Below are 22,380 nucleotides of genomic sequence, written 5' to 3'. Positions count from 1 at the left end.
AGGAAACAGTTATCAAAGTTTCCAACCTTATATCTTAAAATGGCAACCCTCTGGAACTTTGGTAATCTGAGAAAACACAACAGTCTGTTATATAAGAATAGCCATAGGGATAACCCAACGACAGGTTGATAGATTGCTTCTAAGATGGGAATTTCATTCATGGAAGTGGGAAGAAACTGCACTTCATTTCTCTGCTACTGAGATTAGAAAAAGAAAAAAAATTCGTAGTAAATCTCAATTAGCTGTGAAGGTGGAAGAAATAAAGCAGTAACAAGGATGGAGAACCAAAACCAAACGCCAAATCATACTAAAAAAAAAAAAAAAAAAAGGAAACTTGGTGTGCTAAATTATACATTTAAGCAAAAAGGGATTCGTTGGGGAGTGGAGCAAGACCCAAAGAAAAAGGTACTCTATGTGTGGTTTTCAAATTTGATTTCTGGTCCCTCCAGTGGAACTGAAGATAACTTCAAAGTCATGTAGATACAAAGTAACTGTGATGATTTTCAACACCCCCTTTTAAATACTCAGTGAAGGCTAGTGTGCATTTACTTCTCTTTTCATTTTCACTGAGAACTTAAGGCTAAAGATCTCCCAAGCTCCACAGTCAATTCTGGAGAGCTCAAGGGCCAAGGGATACCTGAGAGGCACACACCCTTTCTTTTGGAGAGAGTAACCGGCAAGTAAGTTTTGGAGAGCCATGACCAGTCTCCAACTTGGAAACCTGTCCCAAACTTAAAAAAAAAAAAAAAAAAAACAAACACCTTTCCAAAGCCAAACTCAGGAAACTGAGCAGGGCGAATGGTACTAGCTAGGAAATAGCTGCTAATCCCAGCATTACAATGACACGTGCGACCCAGACCTGACCCAAACCCACTAGGCGGCAAAGCATGGAATTCCAACCAGGAAGATAGCAAAAGGAGCTTCCCCAGCAGCCGGGAAGGCAGGTTTTCCCATTTTCTCCTCCTATCCAAGACAGCCTCGGCCAGGCAATCGCCATCCGCCCACCACACCTCTTTGGGTCCCTCCCGTGGCTCTCAGCCTGCCACCAAGGTGGTCTCAGAGATGACCGGCTCTTATGGTCTAAACCGGAGCCAGATGCACCCCGGGCACGGGAGAAATGAAGGCAGATAACCCGCACCCAAGGGACAGCGCACTCACCTTCATGATCCGCGTACACGACTCCACTGCGGACCCCTTCAGAGTCCTCCCGCTGCTCCGCACCGAGCCCCCTGGCCTCTGTAGCAGCCATTACCTGGCCCAGCTGAAAGGGGCGAGCCGTAGGCGGAGCGGAGCGAGGATACACCAATAGAAACGCGCCCCGGGTCTCGTGCCGACCCACTGAGTGATTTCCTACACGCCTATGCCAAGCCGTCACATTCTGGACCAATAAGATGCGGCGAACCGAACTAGTTGCCCCGCCCCTAAATGCTGAAGCCTCGCCCTCTTCCGGCGCCGGGAGACCAAGAACTACAACTCCCGGCATGCTGCGTGGGCGGTGGGGAGGCAGCGCTGGATGAGCCGCTGACGGGCGGGGGTGCGCCCGCGAGTGCCCCGGCGTGTTCGCTTAGTTCAGTGAATCAGAACAATGACTGCGCCTCCGGGTCCCCGGGAGCGCGTCGCAGGGCTGTGAGCAGCCGCGGCCGGCAGAGCGGCGTGCGGCGCAGCCTCGGCCGTGTAGTGTCAGTGCCCGCTCGGGAGCCCCGGGCGCAGCTCTTGCCCAGAGCCGCAGCCCGCGCGATCCGCCGCGCTCCAGCGCCGCAGCTGCTCTTCGGGAGCCTTGCATTGTTGTGAGCCACTGGAGGGGCGCGGGGATTGCATAGCCCCGAGCCCCTCAACGCCCTTTATAGCCATGTGGATACCTACGGAGCACGAGAAATACGGCGTGGGTGAGTGTTCGCGGGCGAACTTTTACCACGCTCCTGTCCTTGTCCCCACGCAGCTCGCTCCGCGCCAGGCTGTAAATGCCAGGTCTTGGCATAGCGCAGCAGGTCCCGGGCTTTGGGGCACTGGCCTCTGGCCGAGGGGCGCGCTCTGGGGTCTCACTCCCCACTGGACACGCAGCGCAGCTCGAACCCGGTCCCGGAACGATGGGACAGCGGCCCCGGGCTCCGCTGGCGGAGTTTGGAGCTGCTGCGGGGCGTGTTGCGTGTCAAGTTGGACTGGGAGGCCAACAGGGTTTCGCTCGGTCCAACCCATGCTGGCCCTCAGTGGCAGAGAGGCGGCAGTGGGCTGCAAGGATTTCTTGGGGTGCTGAGGGAGACCACGATCCCGTAGCGAGAACACTCCCAAACAGTAGGGAGGCGCGAAGTCCCTGCGCCCGGGGTCGGCTTTCCCAGAGTGTGGAATGTGGCATCGGCAGCCCCTGTGACAGACGGAGCCGGGACGCAGCCTCCTTCCTCCCTTGCCTGCCTGGTGTCTGGGGTGTGTGTTGCGGGCGGGGGTTGGTAAATTTCAACATCTGTGCTGCTGCGCTCTTTGGTCCTTGGAGGGAAACCGAGAATTTGGCAGCGTTTTTACTTCTGGACACCTTCTCCACCGGGGGTTGAGCGCAGTGGGGTCGTGGAGGCCGGCTGGAAAGTGATGAGGGAGAGGAGGGTCAGAAAGCCCGGCTCTTGGATGCTGGGAGGCAGCTTTTAGGAGGGGACTACCCTGGCACTGATTTGGGAGAAAAGGGAACCAGATAGCGTTCACTGTTCTGTGCAAAGGTGAACAACAAAGGACATTAATGTTGACTGATGAATACAGGAGGCTCCCTTCCCTCCCTCCTCCCTTTTCGGGAGGATTGCAGTTCCCGTTTTTTGTTGTTGGATCTCAGCTGGGTCCCCCCTTGACAGTCACTCCTTTTAGGTTGAGACTATTAAGAAGCAAGGCTCACTGACAGGCCTGAAGCGGCCAAATGCAATTATAACCTCCCAGAAGGTCTAACAGAAAGAAAGCATTATGGATTTTACTGACAATCTTCATTTCCTTTAATGCCCCGTCCTGCCGACTGGCGTTCTTGTTTTTATCGTGGACGGACCTAGTGATTTATATGGATGGTACAGAGACGTGTTTATGTTCTGAATTCATTCTCCTGTCATTTATAAAAATCTGGAAAACCTTTCAAGAAAGTCCTAATCACAGATTTCCGCCTCGCCCCCACCAGCACCTGGCCCCCCTCCCCACTTCTCCTAGGGATGGGACTCATCTACTCTATGATTAAAGAAATTATTTTTACATGAGCTTCGGTTCTGGGCTGACTGGTTATCAAGACAATAGTTGGTCGTGTAGCCACCTTTGAGAAGGGTTTCTAGCTTCCAACTGTAAGGTGAGCCCTTGGCAAAGGGCTCCCCAGAGAGGTGTAGAGAGTGGTTGTTTTCTCTCCTTTCCCCCCCTCCTTTAGGGGAATCAGATAACTCTAGCAAGGGAGAAGGCATTTCTCTGAGTTAATGTGGATCCAGAAGGCATTGCCTCCTAACCGGTCTTGACACCTGGTGCAGGAATCTCATCCCCATCCAGGCAACACTGTCCCGCTTGGAGTCCGTCCCAGAGGTGGTTTTCTTGCAAGTGTTAAATTATACAGATTATGGATGACATTTATTTTTCTAGATTTCCTTATGTGCCAGGTCACAGCTGGGGTGCTGGTATCGATTAGTTTTTCTCTCGCCTTTCTTTACAAGCTGTGGGCAGAGGCTTAAAAACCACTCTGGGATTTCCTGGAATGGCAACCGGATATGATCAGTCAAGTGTTTGGGGCTTTCTGCAGACACGTAGACTTGGGAAGCACAGTAGGGGAAGGAGGTAAGGGGGTGTGCACGTTTGGAAAAGCAAGGTGGTGAGGTGAGAGTACAAAGGGGGGTTCTGCCCCCAAATGATTGCTGAGGTTCTCATTTATGCAATGCCGAATATTCAAGACTGTTAACCATCTTGTATTATTAAGTTTTCAGCATTTGGCTTGTGGAAAGCTTAGTTGTTTTTGAGAACCCATCTGTTAGGCGGGTGTGTGCTGAAAATTTTGCTAGGATACTTACGTGTGGACTTCTATTTCTCACCATGGCAAACAGTATTGGGAGCTGCTTAGATTGTAAAGTCTTTAAACATTTTTAAAATCCGAGTTATGGTTATTACAGAGAATATATATTGTATTTGGGTCATAGAAAGTATAGAAGTAACTCAATTTTCTTATTCCTATACCCACAATTTCAGTGTATAGTGTGTATTCTTGCAATGATGCCTAAGTATCATCTTTTATACCAATGTCTGTATAACTTATGATTATATATCAAGTAATATAATAAATAAAATACTTAAATTCGGTACTAGTAAGATGTATCAGGGTAGACATTCAAGTCTGGAACATAGGAATTATTTTTAATATTGAATTGATGAGTGAACATAAAACAATCTATGCTTATTCTCTGGAAGTATACTAGTGAGGCTTTAGGCTTTAGAGATAAAGAACCTTGCCTTAAAAAAACAACAAACAAACAAAACAAACAAACAAACAAAAAACAATTAGGCTGGGCAGTGGTGGTGCATACCTTTAGTTCCAGGACTCGGAGGCAGAGAGGAGGATCTTTGTGAGTTTGAGGCCAGCTGTCCACATGCTCCAAAGCTTCACTGAGAAACCCTGTTTTGAAAAACAAAAAAACAAAAACAAACAACAACAACAAAAAAATGATTGGTAGCTAAGCTTGGTGGTTGATATTGTCTCACTTATAACCTTAGCTACTTAGGAGACTTAGGAAGCAGACACTCAAGTTTAAGGCCTGCTTGGGCTTCAGAGCAAACTATAGACTAGCATGATCAAGTTAGAAAGACCTAGTATAAATACACACACACACACACACACATACATGCACGTGTGCATAAATGACTGAGTGGAAGAACTTCCCTAGCAAGCATGAATTCATAGATTCAGCCCTCTATTGCCAAGAGAAAAAAAGGTTGAGGATAGGCACAGTAGTCCAGTGAGAGCTAAGGTATGATGATAGGCACATTTGCCTTAGATAGAACTATTAGCTCCTGTCCTCATCTACACACTGATGTCTCCTGTGTTTCTGTTAAGCACTTAGTCTAACCCTCATGAGTCCTTGTCTCTGGGGTAAATGCTACCCAAGGTCTTTACCAGTACTGCTTCTGCAGAGTCCTTTTAACCAAATATGTCCTTTGTTGCAAAACGTCATCAAGGGGCAGCAAGTGCTTACTAGAGATGCATTTTTGTTGTGATGTGTCCCACATGGTTTCAAACTAAAATCAGAAGTTAGCAAATGCCTCCTGGAAGGCTGCCAGGATCCAGGTGATTGCTACTGTCTTTCTTAGTCTGTTTGATTCTGTTTCTCTGGTATGGGCAGAGAAATGGGCAATGACTCAAGTACTCTTCATTGTCCCCTTCTCCATGCCCTCCAAGCCGCTGTGTGTCTCTGGCATGTCCTCTGCTCTTGTGCTCCGTATAAGTAGTGGACATGGGTTAGACTGAAAGTCAAAGCCACTGCCAGTGCAACCTCTGAGCCTTAGGCTCCAACCTCTCAACCTAGGTAGATGTTTTACCTTTGAGAGCCTGATTAAATTAGCCAGAGAATAGGGTCTACCAAACAAAATAACAAACAAACAAAAATCTCTAGCAAGCCTTACAAAACCCAAAACCCCAAGCAAGCTGCTCAGAAGGTCCTGCATGTCATTTTAAAAATAAAGTATTACAGTCCTGATTGCACTGACCTTCACAAGTATCCTTCTTCCGTCTTTCTCTGAATCATGTTCCTTGTTAAAGTGTCTTCAAATTCAGAGGAAGAGGCACCTTCTCTTTCTTGTTTAGGCTCTTTAGCCTCCTTTCCTATGGAAGGGCTCTTTGATGGTAGCTTGTGTGGGAGTTAGGGGGTGTGTGTACCTTTCCTCTTGGCTTTTGCCAGTTTCATTGCTGTTTCTTAAAATGATTCCTATTTGTGCTACTGTATTATAGATAATTAATACATAGAAGTAAGTAGTTTGAGATTGTTGGGCACTTTGAGCCTAGTGCAATTTCTATATTGGAAGTGAGAAGAAAAGAATGATTAGACGGACTGAGCTAATGATAGAGCTGATGTTCCTGACCTAGCCTCCTGTGTCAACAGCCAGTAAAAAATGATTTTCTTCTTTTGGTCATTGTCCTATGTGATGATTCTTTCATAAGGTCCCCATGGTAACAGAGATACTGTCCTCCTTCCCTTCCAGTCTTGATTCACTTTAGAAGCTATTATAGTAGCACCATAAAGATTACAAAATTTCAAGAAAATTTCAAGCTGTATTCATTACCATAACACTTTCAAATTGTCTTTGATAATGTATGTTGAAGTTTTCCCCATGCTGACTATATGTTGTGAGCATATATATCAGAAAAATACTTAACTAAAGCAATAAAAGAGATGGTAGAATAGCCTACCAGTACAACATTTCATATTTGAAAAAATGTGAAACTGTTTTATGTGAGCCTGCCCTTTGCAGCAGAGCAATGATTTACACTTCAGAGATGAGAAAACAATATCATTTGTTTTGTCTGAAAAGCTTTTAATCTTGCACTATCATCCTAAAAGAAATAATGAATTTCCTGCCCTGCTGTATACTAAGAGCCCTCTAGAACCACTTGACACACACACACACACACACACACACACACACACACACACACACACACACACGGGAAACCACGTTTGCCCACATTTCACATTATCTAGTCTTTTTCATTAAAGCTGGTCACTAAATTGATTTAATGATTTATTAATGGCTCCTGATTTGTAGTTTGAAAAATACTACTGCAATGCTACATGTGTGAGGTTGATTGTATTAGAACTAAGACCTTGTTAGGATTCTGTCAAGTTTTTTTTTTTTTTTTTTTGTGTGTGTGTGTGTGTTTGCTTTTTTTTTTTTTGTTTTGTTTTATATATTTTCTTTTTTCTATTTTCATGTATGTGCATGTATGTATATATCTTCATGTTTTCTCTGTATGGCCACACTTAACATGCTCAACTGGAAGCCCAAGATTGATGTGAGGAATATTACCCTTCTCCCACCTCCAACTCCTCCAGAATCTTCCTAAAGAACTAACTCCTCTTGAATTAATGTGTGTGTGTGTGTGTGTGTGTGTGTGTGTGTGTGTATGTATGTATGTCCAGTTTTTGTTGCCCTTACTTGATATATGTTTAGGATTGATCCTTAGGATTGTAGTATCATCTCTACAAACAAACAAGCAAACAACCTTACAACAGCTGGTTTGTACTCTCTCAGCAGCCATTGACTTCAGCTCTTCATCTAAGGTTGTGGCCTTGTGAAATTTCTCTCATATATTGACATGTGGACTGGTGTGGTCTTTGCAGATCTTTTGTAGGTAGCCTATTGCTAAGAGTTCATAAAAGCAATATCCCATGATAGTCCAGAAGACATAGTCACATTACAGTTGTCCCAGGCCTCTGGCTCTTATAAGCCTCAATATCCCTTAAGCACTAAGTATAGGAGCTGTGTTGTAGACATTCTATTTGAAACTCAGGACCCCACAGTCACTTACACTCCATTATGACCTGCTGTGAACATTCTTAATAGTCCCCTTCCGCTTGGAAAAGAATTCTCTTAGATGAGATGTGAGAGCTGAACTCATCTATGGAGGTAGGGATGCATAGTTAGAATGCAGTTGGGAATGGTATTACTTTAGTAATGTGGTAGTAATAGGTTCTCCTATAGGGCCTGTGATCTCTCTAGCCATAGGTTTTTGACTAGGTTTGCAATGTCAGGTCTGAGTTCCCTCCAATAAACAGGCATTAGCTCTACCTAGGTAACTCTTTGTTGCCCCATAAATACAGATGCCACTGTTGTACCACTGAGGATGTCTTTCCAGTACTGTCCTTGTGGTTCTTAGGCTTTACAGCTCTCTTTGCAGCTTGCACAGCACCTTCCAACACCATAAGAACAAGCTCGAAGGGAGGAGACTTCCAGGTCAGGACTAGCTTGATTTTTTTTTTTTTTTCATGTTCTGTGACTGAAGGATGTGGTGTTTTTTAGCAATAGGCTGTTATTTTCATGCTTACCAGGCAACTGAGATCCTATATTATTTTGAGTTCCCTTTGTGTGCCATTCTGCCAGGGTCCTTCGTAACTTGATCTCAAACTGGGGAACTCTTCACATCATTCACATCATTTTTTTTTTTTTTTTTTTTTTTTTTTTGGCAATGCTGTCTTCCTGCATAGAAGATACTTATAACCCATCTACCTAGGCATACTGGAAGTGGCAGATGTGCTGGTTAGCTTATTAAGTTGTCACAAACTATAGTCATCTGGGAATAGGGCACCTCAACTGAAAAATTGCCTCTATTTGAATGACCTATGAGTTTCTACTGGAGCATATATCTATATCTACATCTATATATCTATATCTATCTATCTGTCTCTTGGGGAGTGTGGCATAAAAGTGAGTAAAGAGTTACTACCATAACTGGTGAGTTGTAAGTACCTGGACCAGTTAGCAATTCTCAGTGTGGCAAGATGTGGATGGAACACTGTGGTGTCACAAGCCTTTGAGCTCAGGAAGGACATTCAGGAGACCGAGAGAGGAAGACCAAAACTTTGAGGCCTGGGACTTACAGGCTGATTGTGTCTTAAAAAAAAAAAAATCACATCAAGAAACCAATTAACCAGCCAACCAACAAAATGTGGATGGAATCTGAGAGCCAGTCAGGAAATAAAAGCAATAGGACTTCATAATTGAACATGAGGAGTTGGAGAAAAGCTTAGGATGTTGTTCTAGTGAGCTGGGGGTAGTATAGCAAAAATACCAAAGGCAGATAGTTAACAATAGAAAGTTAGTTCCTACTTTGCTAGAGACTGGAAGTCCAAGAATAAGATGTCAGATAACTTGGTTTTTGCTTGCAAGTGGTCACTTGTGATGTGTGTCCTTATAGAGTCGGTCAAAGCAAGCTCTCTTTCCTCTTTTTACAAGGGTAATGGTGCCACTGTGAATGCTTGACCCAATGATCAAATCAGCACCAGAAGGCTTCATCCTTGTATACTATCGCCTTCAGGGTTAGCATCTCTGTATGTTAAATTGAGGATTTCAAGCATAAAGCCCATATCAGAAGTCTGGTTTCTGCTTGGGTACCCTGATGAATAAATGTCTTCTGATCAGTAAATGAGATTTTTTTTTTTTTTTGGCCTGGTGGATCAAGCTTGTATCATCACTGTAAGGGTTCTGTTTGGCCACTCTGAGTTTGAGATACCTGCAAAGCACCCCATCTTCTGGCCTTTCAGAGACCCAGGCATAAACATGGTGTGCAGACATGCAGTCAATACATACAGGCAAAATTAAAGAAAAATAACTGAAAACATGTACAATTTGCACTTCTAGGCTACATCATAGTGAAACATGGAGAAAAACAGGGATGCATAGTAGTTGGTGCTGCTGCTTTTGCTTTCACTTACTAAGCGGTCCAGTTTCAAAGACTCTAGTGACTGGGAGATTTACAGGAGGGCCCAACCAGTGCCTCTCAGTCCCCACCTTTGAGATAGAACAGGCATATTCAACTCCGAGGGTGCCCTTTTCTGTCTGTGGCATCCATGGTTCTTCTCTTTCCACCCTATTTTTGACTTCTGAGCTATGACCCCTTCCAGAAAGAGCTGGGATAGGAAGGTGATTGGGGTGTGGGGAATGTTAGATGCAAGCAGTCTGCAGAGGGATTGGGACAGGAAGGTTGATGGGGGGACATAGAAGACAGTAGTCTGCAGAGGGATTGGGACAGGAAGGTTCATGGGGGGACAAAGAAGACAGTGGTCTGCAGAGGGATTGGGATAGGAAGGTTCATGGGGGTCATAGAAGACAGTGGTCTGCAGAGGGATTGGGATAAGAAGGTTCATGGGAGAGGTAGAAGAAAGGAGTATGCAGAGGAATTGGGATAGGAAGGTTGATGGGGGGCATAGAAGACAGCAGTCTGCAGAGGGATTGGGATAGGAAGGTTCATGGGGGAGGTAGAAGAAAGCAGTCTGTAGTGGCTGCAACTTGGTCTTTGAAAACTGACTGTGGTTCTCATGAGAAAAATGATTACACAAATGCCCTGAAAACGGTATAGTAACCAAGCTTACTTTGTCCTTTTTTGGTATCTGTTGGTGATGGAGTAAAAAAGCAGAAGAGTAGAAGATGAACTGCTCCTAAACAGTGGTACCACTACATGATGACTTATAAGTAGGAACTTTGAACTGGAGCTCAAGACATCATTCAGCCTTTGAATAAACACCTGGAAGTAGGATGCACCATACCTTTATTTTTAGCACTGCCCTTAGTTAGCACTTGTGAAGAGGTTTAAGACTCAGGTTACATTAGGCAGTGATCATGGTTTGCATCCTTAAGCTTGAAGAGGGAAAGCCACTAAAATTGGAAACAGTATCCTGCACAAAAGAGTGAATTAAAACATGGCTTTTTCTCAGCTGGTGAGGGAGAGTGGAGAGCATGACATTTACACAGAGCTTGTGAAGACTTCCTATGCATGCGTATTTGTTCCTTTTAAGCATTCTAGTCTCCTGTGAATATGCAAAGAAAAAAAGTGGCAGGGAGGGTGGTTGGCAAGAACTCTTCAGGGTATGAAATTCTAACACTAACCTGTATGAAGTTGACAATCGAACCCTCCAAAGTTGTGAAACATTTTTGTAAATCAGGTAGTTTATTGCTCATATTTATTTGATTATCAACTGGACATTGACCTAAAAATATCTACCAGAAACCTGGCAGAGAGATGGTAATTTGGTTTCTTGTCTTTATTTCTTTCAAATGAAAGAATCTTGCCTGTCATTGGCAACAGAAAGCAGACAGGTTTGGGAGCATGGGCATGCATGTATGGGCAGACAGCTAAAAATAGCCTGGACAGAACAGTATCCTGCACCTGGGGAGGAGGTGTCTGTTCTTCATCTTTCTCAGACAGCTAGAATTAGTGGAGAGGTTTGTGAGCCTCCTTGGCTCAGGAACTAGCCAGGCTTTTGTAGAAATAGAGAAACTTAAAACCTGAAAAATCAGTTCTGCCAAGATGTAGAAGAGATTGCTTAAGTTTCTTGCAGAGATCTGTATGAAAATATTAAAAATAATGTGGGGGGAAACTTCTACAAAATTGCACATTTACCAGGGCAGTGGTGGCACATCCCTTTAATCCCAACACTTGGGAGGCAGAATCAAGCACATCTCTGTGAGTTCAAGGCCAGCTTGGTCTGCAGACCAAGTTCCAGGACAGCCAGTGCTATTACACAGAAAAACTCTATCTCAAAAAACAAACAAACAAAAATTATATGTTTAGTACTTCTATCAGTGGTGCATAGAAAGTGATTCAGAACACTAAAAATATAGTTTTTGCCCTTAAGGGAAAGTGTGCGTGTTTGTGTGTGCCCTCATATGTTATATACATACATACATACATACATAGTAAGTTTAGAAAGAGGAAAATATTTAAGAAAAGAATTGGAATGCTAGCATTGTAACCAATAGCTACAAATGATATATCTTTAAAGGAACTTCCTAAGTTTTAATTTATTTCCAAAATTAACATGAATTTCTTTTATGATCCAAAAACAATTATACAAACCCTTTAATGAAGGAAGCACTATTTCGTGGATAGGATTTCGTTTCAGGATTAGAGGTTAGAAAGTGGCTTTCTCGGCTGTGCCAGGTTAATACCTGGGTTGCTGCCGCCCTGTCACTTCCCAGTGAAGCTTTGCTTTCAGATGGCCTTGAGGCATAAGAATTTGGGGAGGAAAAAGCCCCTAGCCCATTTTTTTTTTTTTTTTTTAAGAAAAAAAATGGCTTCAATTGAATTCACCTGAGATAAAAAATGCTACCCTCCGCTTGGAGTACTTGCCCAGATGTCTGATGTTGTGGCCTTAATCCCTTTGTCTTGCTCTGCCATTGTCCTGTGGGACTGTGGGCCCTGGAAAATTTATGCAAGAGAAGCCTTTCAACACAGAGTCAACAACTTGGAGAGGTTTCACTTAACATTTATAGGGAATAATTGCTTATACATGAGTATTATGGCCGCAATGTGTTCCCTCACAATTCATGTGTTGAAGCCTTCACTCCCAACATGGCTATATTTGAGAAAGGAAGTAATCAAGATTAAATGAAGTCCTAAGGGTGGGGCTGGAGACTCAAGAGAGCTTTCTAGGCCTCTGCATGCTCTGGAGAAGTGACTGGAGCACACAGAAGGAGGTGGTACTATACAAGCCAGGAAGAGAGCTCTTGCCAGCAGCCAGCCTAGCCTGATCTCTCCTCTGACATCCTTCATCTAGAACTGGGAACAGGAGTACCACCAAGCCTGTGCTTTTCTGTTCCAGCAGCTCAAGCTAAGACAGAAAATTTGTCTTAGCTTAGAGGACAGAGACAACGAAAGCAGAAGCAGTGTTCTTGGCCTCCGTGGAATCCATGCATACATTTTCAGGGCCTGAAACCTTGTTCTCCTGAATAGTCAGGAACTGACTTACGGGAGTCAGGCTCTCAAAGATGCTCAATGCCCGATAATTGCTCTTGTATTATTTGAATAATGTTAGTTTCGTGTTTATCTGCAGTTTTGAAGAATTGGTGACAGTTTTGAGTTACATTACTTTGGGTCCCTGTCCAAGCACAACAGAGGATAGTCTTCAAGTGTTTCCTTTCCCATGCTATGTAATAAAAAACAGGGACAATAGGGTTAACCATCTAGGTTGGTATTAAGACAAGAAGACCAAGTTTCACAATAAAGGATTTGGGCTGGGGACATCATCTGAGGTGCCTTGTGTTGGAAAAACTTGTCTGTAGAATGCACCATGAAGAAAGCAGTATTTGGAGGATTGTTTTTTTCCATTTTGCTATCCTTAAATGTGTGCTCCTGAGTGCAGTTAATATAGGTTGACTTGTTGCTTTTTTTTTTTTTTTTCTCTCAGTGACAAGCACAAAGGTGAATTTTGTGACACGTAAGTAAAGATAAACTTGGGTTATTATTGATGCCTTATTGCCTTATACCTACTGTTAATAAAGCAGTTACTGTTTGATGGGTATCCTCAGAGGTCTATCACTGGATCCCTGTGCAAATGAAGGGCCTAGTATGGTTTAATTTATGCAACATCTCCTCAAAGTGGATAATACCTACATTTGTGTTTCAGTATTCATGTACTGTAGCAGCAGGAATACAGAGAAGTCAGCAAAAAGATTAAGGCAGATCCTTCAAACTTTACAGTGAAAATCAGGACTTAGGATGGTGATGCTATTCACGTTTGTCCCTGAGGAAGCAACCCTGTGGAGGGAGTGCCTCATATCCTGAAGAACTCTGAACTTGTGCAAGAGAATGGTAGTTCTCCTTTGAAAATACTCCTGTAGGCATGAGTCACCAGCTGCTGTAATTGTCCAGTATAAACACCTGAGTGGAACGGTACTTTAAATAGCTGGATATCTTTTTCCTCTTCCTTCTGAGTGACTTCCACCCCTACCCCCATTCCTGTCACCTGACCTATCTTGGACAATGGTTTGTCTTTTTTTTTTTTTTTTTTTTTTGTAGTTTCTAACTCCCACTAGAGGAAGAAAACAGGATTTAGGATTGGTTCTCCTTCAAGAGATTTTTGAATGGCAAATGAAACCTCTGGTATATGTTTAAATTACAGAAAATTAGGTATGAGCAGGAAGAGGAAAACAAAAAACAACGAACTTAAGATGAAAGTTTAAAGCAGCTAGGTCTGTTGGTTAGTACTGGGGATGCATTCAAGCCCTTCGGCAAGTTGTTTGCTCAAGGGAATGCAGCTGGGAAGGGCTCATATTTAGAAAAGCAGATGAGCCCCAAATCAGAGCCCTCATGCTTACAAGACCCTGGGCTAGAATCAGGAGACACAGTCCAAAGGCTTTGGGGTCCTGTGCACCCTGGTGGAGAAGTTGTTAACATACTTCATGTTTTCCTGGCAATGGTAATGGCTATGCGTGTAAAATCAGTCTCCACCTTGTCTTTTTGCTCTCTCCATAGACTTTGATAGTCTAGGCCATCCTGTTCTGTGCACAGTGGTGCTGGAGTGGCCTCTAGCAGGATCAGCAAATGGAGGTGGGTGCCAGGGGCCTGGGGTAACAGGGTGGCTTTGGAAAATTAGATTTAGGGACTAAACAGTGTCTGGTGACTGGAAGAAATCAAAGCATGTCTGAAGAGGTCAGGATGGATGCCAGAGTAAGGACCAAGCAAGCCTTCAGTGACTCAGGGTAACTGTAAAGAGCAGAAGAAGACGGGAAGGAGGGTCACCTGACTGTGTAGACTTAGATTCCCTGAGCTCAGAGGCTTTTGCTTCTGCAGTGGTAGCCCTCACTCCCCTCAGACCTGAGATTTCTCACTCTGCTATGTGCCCACCCAAGGAGCCTCGTCCTGTGTGGCCAAGGAGCTGGTATGCTAGAGAGACACCCCATTTAGCTAATTACTGCTGTAGCCTCCTAATTTGTCTCCCTCCCACACTTCTATCTGTCTAGTACTTGCACTTCATGGAAGCCACCTGTGTTTCTTGAAAGGGTAGACGTGTTTAAGTGGGTCATTGGTGGGGGGGGGAGGTTGGGAGAACACTGGACTTTAGTGTTGCCTTCCCAGGGAGGGTTGAGATTCCAAAGTCTTTCATGTGTGGGGCTCTTCCTAAATTGATCCTGTCCTGTCCACTGTTGAGCACTTCTTCCTCCTGTCCCCTAACCCTCCTAGGGACTCAGTTTCTCCTCCTCAGAGGTACAGACCTGCCCAAGGACGCGAGACCTCTGCATTTTCTGAAATTCTGCTTGGGCTAACGATCTCTCTCCCAGGTCTTTACCTGGCAAATGGAACTGCACAGGCTCTTTAAGACATTTCCTGTACTGACTTCTCCCCCTGTGTGACAGATACATCCATGTCCTGCAGCTGCTTCTGCCAGGCCCTTGTTTTTTTGTCTTCGCACAGTTCACTTTTGCCATTATCTAGTGAAGCCCCGAGATGGTAGGCTGTTGTTTGGCTCTGATATCTTAAGGGTGGGCACAGAACTAACCCATGACATGTATACATTTTGTGGTGGTTCTTTGTTGTGACTCTTTCCCAGCTTGCCTAGAGTGGACAAACCATGATTTGAACAGATGAGGACTGACCACTCAGGGCAGCAGGCTCCCACACCCTTAAGTGTCGAGAGATCCTGAGGTAGACAGGTGGTAGTTAGACAGGTGCATAAAATTCAACACATGAGTCTCTTCCTTCTGTGTCCATGTAAAATTACTGTACATAAAAAATTCCAGATAGAGAATAAAGACAAGTCTACCAGGGCTCCTTTACACAGAAACATGCTGTTAACCTCTGAGCTTCAGACTCTGGACTGGATTGTAATTTCAATTACTGTTGTTACCTTCTAGTGTGATTGTCGTCTTTTTTGTACAGGTTGTCATTTTTTTTTGTTTAATGAATAATAAAAGTGTAAAAAGTTTTTTTTTGTGTTTGTCTATATATGCATACCTAAGTTTCCAGCAGAATATTTACAAATAAAATCTTGATTTAAAAAAAAAATCCTTTGACAGCTGGACTCTACTTAAATGCTGTAAAATACTCCTTCACATCTGACTGTCACATGCTCTGGCCATCATGAAACTGTAACTCACGCAATCTCCGGCAGATCCTAAATCTCTGACATTCTTCATGCTTCCTGCAAGGTGAAGGTATCCTCCTAAGCGTTTGCTTTGGAGTATCCCAGGGCTACTGTCTTTATTAAAACAGAAACAGAAAACTCTTAACAAATATGATGATATTGTCTAATCATCACGAGAAGAGTGTTTTCACTCTACTGAATGACCAAAACAAAATACAGAAATCTATGGCATTCTAAATGAACAAACAAAATAAACCAAAACAACAACAAAACTACCACAATTATTTATATCTTCTGTTTTTTAATTTTCTTAGTAGGACAGCTGTATTCAGTGGAACATTTATTCCCACATGGTCTGTCACACAACATGGATGCCATCTCCAGCTGTATTTGACATGTAATGGCTGAATTTGAGAACAGAGTGGGTAGCAGGGACACCTTTCAGGTGTATGGTATAGTATGACATTGGCTAGCAGGAATGCTGGCACTGTTGTCTATGAACATTGTCAGTGTAAAAGTGTGAATTTTCTAGAAGCAAATGACATTTTGTGAACTTTATGTTTTAAGATTCTATACAAGAGTTTATTCAAACAACAACAAAAAATTTCCTTTGAAAAGGACTGACTTTGTCAGACTGTAATACTGGAGTATTACAGATAATAATTTTACATTCTGTCCTCGTAAGCTTTGAAATAACCATGTTTCTCCCATTGAAGTAACATGAGGAGGTAATAGAGAAATCTTTTGGGTTGGGGGCTGGCATTGTCATGGAATTTCTGTATCTCCCAGAAGGTATAGCATAATTGGCCCCATGATGTACTAAAACCTTTTGTGTTTGGAAAACCTTCACAAAATCTTCTCTTTCTATATAGTTCCCATTTGCAGGGGTTACCAGGAGTTTATCCTCTGAAAGGAAGAGCCTGGGGTTCTAATTTTGGTTCTTTCATAATAATGGTGTAAACTCAGGGAAAGCATTTATCTTCTTAGCCTCGGCCAGAAAATGAGAGAGTTGCATGAGGTGATTCCTATATTCCTCTCTGATTCTAGGGGCAGGCCAATAGGATGTCAGTGCGATGTCTGGAGTAGTCTATACCCAAAGGGTTTTGTGTTCAGGGATGGGAAGCACAGTAGATAAGCTATTTATCGCTTAGATTTGACAGTCTTTCCTACCTGGCAATTGCTACATTTGCCAAGATGGTGCTGCCTTGACCTCTGAGGCAATCCTAGAGAGTTTGGGCCAGTAAATTTTAGGATTTGATATGTACTATATAGATTACATTTCTCCCTACCAATTCTTCTTCCCCCTAGTAAGGCATTGCCAGTGTAGTCAATGTACTCGTATGGTAAGCTTTGATTCTGTTTTTGAGACACGTTTGAAGAACATATTGGTTAATGGGGTCAGTTTGAAAATAATTCCATTTCTTTTTTTTTTTCTGAAAGATTTTCTTATTATTGGAGAAGAGCCCAGGGATGAAATATATTAGTTAACTGTCAAGAAACAAAAGATCACTGTAGATCTCATTCCACATCCAAATTATAGCACTCACCAGCCACACTGTGCAAGGTTGGTCAGATTTCACTGACTGCGTGCATTTACTCCTCTAATTGGAAAAAATTAGGACTATTAATCATCGTGACACAAAGCAAAATGTCATCATGGCATGACATTCTTATTTTCCACCTGAGAAATGGTAGCTTCCAAGAGTAAAATCATTCTCTGTCGTTGCCTCTCCCTTGCCATTTCCTTCCTGGCTATGGTTCTCTGAGTAGAGAAGACAAAGGCTTGCAAAGCCAGGGAGCTGGGAGGCAGAAGAAGCACAGGAGGAAAGCCCTCCTTCATTTCTATTCCACAGCAATAGCTGTTAAAACGAAAATGTGTGGAGGGCAGAGCTGAGAAGCTGAGGAAATGCAGTTACCACACAAAGACTTTGGAATGATTTGTATGTAGGCAGTTGATACAGACAAAGTCTTTTAGGGTATGGGGCCCTCAGAATGACAGAACCCTGAATTTTCAACCCTCCTCAGATTATGTCAAAAAGAAAGAAAAAAATTGTTTAAAGCGTTTTACCAGGATTTTCTTATGAGGGTTATAATTTTCTAACGATAGAAACAATCATGGTTGGAACACAGGAATTTTTTGGTATTGAGTTTTGTCACTCTTTATTGTTTTGGCATATTTAGAATTGATCTGGACTGTTTCACATTTTAAGCAGAATTAAAAGAAAAATATACTTGACAAATGCTCGTCTCTGCCATGCTTAGCTTTTGAAAATATTTGTTTCCCAGGTATCATTATTAAACACTCTTTTAAAAACAAGAAGCAAAAATAAGTATTTGTACAGCCATGCTCAGGAAGGCTCCTGTTTTTTCCCTTTAATATCTTTTTATAAAAGTCATGGAATATTTGCTGGCTGGTGTTAGTTTAGTAAATGAACAACCTCTTCTAATATGTCACTGAAATGTTGCCACCCTCCAACATACGGTTCTCTTAGCATTCTAAACAAAAACTGGTGTGCGTGCAGTGTGTGTGTGTCTGTGTGTGTGTGTGTCTGTGTGCGTGTGCGTGTGCATGCGCGCGCATGTGTGTGTGTGTGAGGGCAGGTATTTCCAAGAAGGAAAACTACTGTGGCATGTGTAGTGAATGTAGATTGAAATGACACATTTTCTTAGGTGTGTCATTAAGCACAATGGGAAGATGTCCAACTGTTCAGGTCACTATATTTTGTGATGATATAAACTAGAATTGTCAGTGATTTGTTTTGTAATAGTAATAAGCATTTACTGAACTTGTTCTGAGCGTTATACCAAGGCTCTGATTGCATCTTTTTTTTTTTTTCAATACCTATTAGAACTGCACGGTGTGTGTACTTATTCCTATTCTCATTTACCAAGGAGAAACTGAGGCCCATTACACATACCAGTGTAATGAATTGTAAAGTTGGAGTTGTAGTTGGTTGCTGCGTCCAGTGCCTGGAGCTCCACTGTGGTGTCTCTGGTCTCATTTTTATCACTCCTTTGTATTGTTTTGTTCGCTTGGTGGTTGTGCAGGAGTGGAGAGTGTCCGGTGATATAAAATGAAATGCCTGACAGGATTCATGTTGCATGTTGCAGCAGCGTTACCTCTACTGAGACTGTCTAACTGCACTGGGATGCAGCAGTGTCAGGTTGCTGCTCTTTCTGGCTAGGAAGCCTGTGGTTCTAAAATCCCCGGGCTGTGCTAAACCATTAAGAACCTAATGGTGTCCCAGCCTGGCACCATTGCAGGGCTCATTAGAAGGGAGTACGGGCTGAGACTCAGAGAGCAGAATGTGCTACCAAGAGACTGGGCCCTGAGCCACCTGCCCTCAATGTGTAGCTGCGAGGTCTCTGCGCTACAGCCAGGGATGGCAGATGCCTTTCCATCTTAAAATAGTCCATTATTTGTCAGGTGATCTGCAAAAGACTGGATTCCAGTTAGAAAAGGTGGCTTCGGACTGCATTTTAATGTGGGCAGGAGCTGACTGAAAACAGAGCCCAGAGAAGTGGAGAAAAAAACTCTGCCTTGTTCATCAGGGATGGACCTGCCACAGTACAAAGGAGAACTAATAGTTGTAGTGTTATGGTCAGACTTAGTCTCTTATTTCAAGTGACCTTTGTCCTAGATGGCTTACTGTTGGTGACACACATTCTGACTTCCCTGTTAGACAAAATATGACTTGAATGCTCACATCATCACTTTTCCTGTGTATAGAGTGATAAAAGTATTCCTTTATGTGGGGTGTTTTACAATTTGGAGGGCTTTCTTACTTGTCCTGTATGATCCTTTTAGCCTCCAGGAGGTAGATGGCATAAGATACTCCTTTGTCAGTGATGACAGTTTCGGCACAGAAAATCAACTGACTGCTGGAGTGCAAATAAACACGACAGGCTAAGACAGCTCAGCCATGCTGTCTGAAGCATGATCTTAGTTTGTTAGGAGAACTTTTCTTTTCTTTCTTTGCCTTTGTTTTCTTCATTGAAGAGATTCCTTTTCATACAGTAGAGTCTGATTATGCCTTTTGCCTTCCCTAACTCATTCTAGATTCTTCCCACCCTCCTCCCCACAAAACTCCATGCCATTTCTTTCCCCCCTCTTTGAAAAACAAACAAAAATTAAAGAAAAACCCTGCCACACCCATAGTCCGTCTACACACACAAAACCAAACACAAAAACACAAAACTAGAAGCTATAATATACAAACAAAAGACCAATAAGGTTAACAGTTCCCAACTAAAACAATATGAGACAAAAAAACCTCTACACAAATACCACTGAATCAATTTTGTGTTGACCATCCTCTGGCCTTGGGACCTATCTTGAAGTATGATTAATATACCCAGTGAGACTCCATTGGGGAAGACTAAGTTTTCCTTTGCAAGTGGGTGCCAATCATAGATCACATCTTGGTTAGGGTGGGAGTCCAAGTCTACTTCCCTCTCTTATTCCTGGGACTCTGTCTGGCTCGAACCCTTTGCATGACCTGTGTGTGCTCTTACAGTCTTCGTGAGTTCTTATGTGCATCAGTCTTGTGTCTGGAGTGTACACTAATTCCTTGGGGCCACCCATCACTTCTGGCTCTTAAGGTCTTTCTGCCTTCTCTTCACTGAGGGGAGGGTTTGATGATGACTTCTCATTTAGAACCGAGTACTTTTTATACTGGAACAAGTTGGCCATGTAGCACATCAATGTACCCATGTATTTCTACATCAAATAGTAGATCATTCTGTTTGGCAGTTTCTACCTTCTGGTGAGAGCAATTGTGAATAACTAATACAACAAATACTGCAGTCTACAGTCCTCCACATGCAAGAGCAATGTGTACCAGGCACTTTCTGAGTAATTACTGCTTTCTAATGGACTCTACATCAGTTTTTGAGCCCATGTCATTCCTTTTTTGTGAAGTATAGTGAAGTGTCCTAAGCTTTACTTTCCTGTCCAATAAACAGGAATGATAGTTTTTTTTCCTGACTGTATCTGCAATATACTTGTCATAATCAAATAAGATCACCTTTATAAGACCCTGAAAATGATCAAGTGCTTTACAAGTACAAGGAATTTGGAGGTTCTTGAGTTCAAGATGGAAGTTGGCAACCATTAGAGTAATTAGTTATAAGATAATTTGTGACATTTTCTAGAATCCTTCTGCAAGATCTGGGGGTAGATAGGTCACATTGTGTGCCCTTGCTTGAGACGGAAAGGGCTGGGAGCCTTCTCGGACTCCTGGAAGACTTGCTTATATTTCTGGGAGCCTGTGTTCAGGGCATTTGGCCATAGAAATACCAACCTATAGCCAGGAAGGAGTTGGCACCTGGCTTCTGGAGGTCTGCAGGGAAAATCAATGCAATGTTGTTTGAAACTAACCAAAAGAATAATGGATAGTGGCTGGTGGTTTAAAAGGCAAAAGAATAAAAAGTGAAACATGTTCTCTTAAACTAAAGATTAGCTTGAGTTGAGGATGAGGTGGGGACTCTTGCTAACCTGAGAATAAATCATTTAAAGCTGCACTCCTAGGAGGTGCCCACTGAGCATGGAGAGAGATGTTTGGGAAGACTGGGCCCTGGCAGTATATGGTGGTACAGGGGCACCAGACTCTGTCCTAGCTGTTAGGTCTCCACTAGTAAGTGTCCAGTTATCAGGTCTTGTAAATCTTAATAACTCATCCACCTAAGTATGTGTCAGTCTGTGCATTAGCCCATGCACATGCCTCAGACCCAGAGATAAGCAGTGCACTCCAGTCAGAGCTAACCTGCCTATGGAAGATTCTTGAGAGGAAGTTGTTGTTTATGGCCTAGAAGAAGAAGTTTGGCTATGGTAAAAGTGTGCAAAGAGGAAAGGCCCCCAGATGTGGGCAGGCTCATATGTCCTGGAGAAGGTGAGGGATAACTCACTTAGGTTAAGAAGTTGTTGTAGGAGCCATTGAGATGAAGGGAATGTGAGTGGTGATTTTTGGATAAAGGAGCAGCCTAAAGCTATAAATAAGTGGCTGTGTGGCCATACACATTTCCAACATTTCAATACTGCCCTGTGTGGCTGCTGGAGTACCTTTCTTCAGATAAATTGGTGGTTCTCAGTGTGGTTGAAAACCTCCTCTGAACACACACACACACACACACACACACACACGGTGCTTGGAAAAGTGTTGTCTTACAGTCACTCAGAAACATTCCTAGCATTTATTGCACATGACTAGGGATGCTTCTTGGCCTCCTCCAGGCAGAACTGCCTCATCTCACAAGCCCATGACATACTTTCCATCATGTGACAAGGTAGCAAGTGTTTACAACAAGGCACGAAGTCCAAGGTCACATGTCTCTTAGGATGTCATCAGGTAGAAAGATGCCCTGCTTTCCCATGTTTATCTGCTTGAATATTTTTTTGCACTTTCAGGTTTCTGTGTCTTATTGGTGCCCCACTTTGTAAAAGTCTAGGTAATAACTTCTTTTGATATCGTCTTTCTTAAGAGCTGGTACTTCTTCCCAAGTGGAGAACACCCCATTAAAGAAACACTCAGGTACTGTCTCTTTCCCTCCTTCCTTTATTCCCCATTCTTTTTCTACATTTTTGAAAATCAACTGGTAAGCATGGAAGATTGCATGGGCCTGGCCTGGCTCCTTCCTTTCTTAGGAGAGCTGCCCTCTAAGGAGAGGCTGCATTCCGATTGGTAAGATTGTGATAGTGTGAGAAGCCTGTGTCTTTGTGACTGAGATATAGTGTAGGGGGTTGTTAGCTGGCCCTTGTGGACAGTGATGTGGTTTGTGTACTGCATGAAGGGAGCAAGTGGCAGCTGGAAGCCAG

General features: G+C 43.2%; 2 protein-coding genes across 5 annotated transcripts in view; one reads left to right on the top strand and one right to left on the bottom strand.

Annotated features, from left to right (window-relative positions):
- Positions 1–1,249, bottom strand: part of Znf277 (zinc finger protein 277) — a 115,662-nt gene extending 114,413 nt beyond the window's left edge. The window contains exon 1 of the mRNA XM_051175071.1: positions 1,159–1,249. Coding sequence (XP_051031028.1) covers positions 1,159–1,249 — 91 coding nt within the window. The remainder of the gene's footprint in view (positions 1–1,158) is intronic.
- Positions 1,250–1,593: 344 nt separating this feature from the next.
- The window catches only part of Dock4 (dedicator of cytokinesis 4), a 396,469-nt gene continuing 375,682 nt past the window's right edge, over positions 1,594–22,380 (top strand). For 2 of the 4 annotated variants that reach the window (XM_051175069.1, XM_051175070.1), the window contains exon 1: positions 1,594–1,886. In XM_051175069.1, coding sequence (XP_051031026.1) covers positions 1,850–1,886 — 37 coding nt within the window. In that variant the 5' untranslated portion in view covers positions 1,594–1,849. The remainder of the gene's footprint in view (positions 1,887–22,380) is intronic. The other 2 variants (XM_051175068.1, XM_051175067.1) reach the window with 1 other exon arrangement.

Source organism: Phodopus roborovskii, unplaced genomic scaffold (assembly GCF_943737965.1).
Source record: "Phodopus roborovskii unplaced genomic scaffold, PHOROB, whole genome shotgun sequence".
NCBI classification, from domain to species: domain Eukaryota; kingdom Metazoa; phylum Chordata; class Mammalia; order Rodentia; family Cricetidae; genus Phodopus; species Phodopus roborovskii.
The sequence above is the reverse complement of the archived record's forward strand: the minus strand, read 5'-3'. Positions and strand labels throughout refer to the sequence as shown.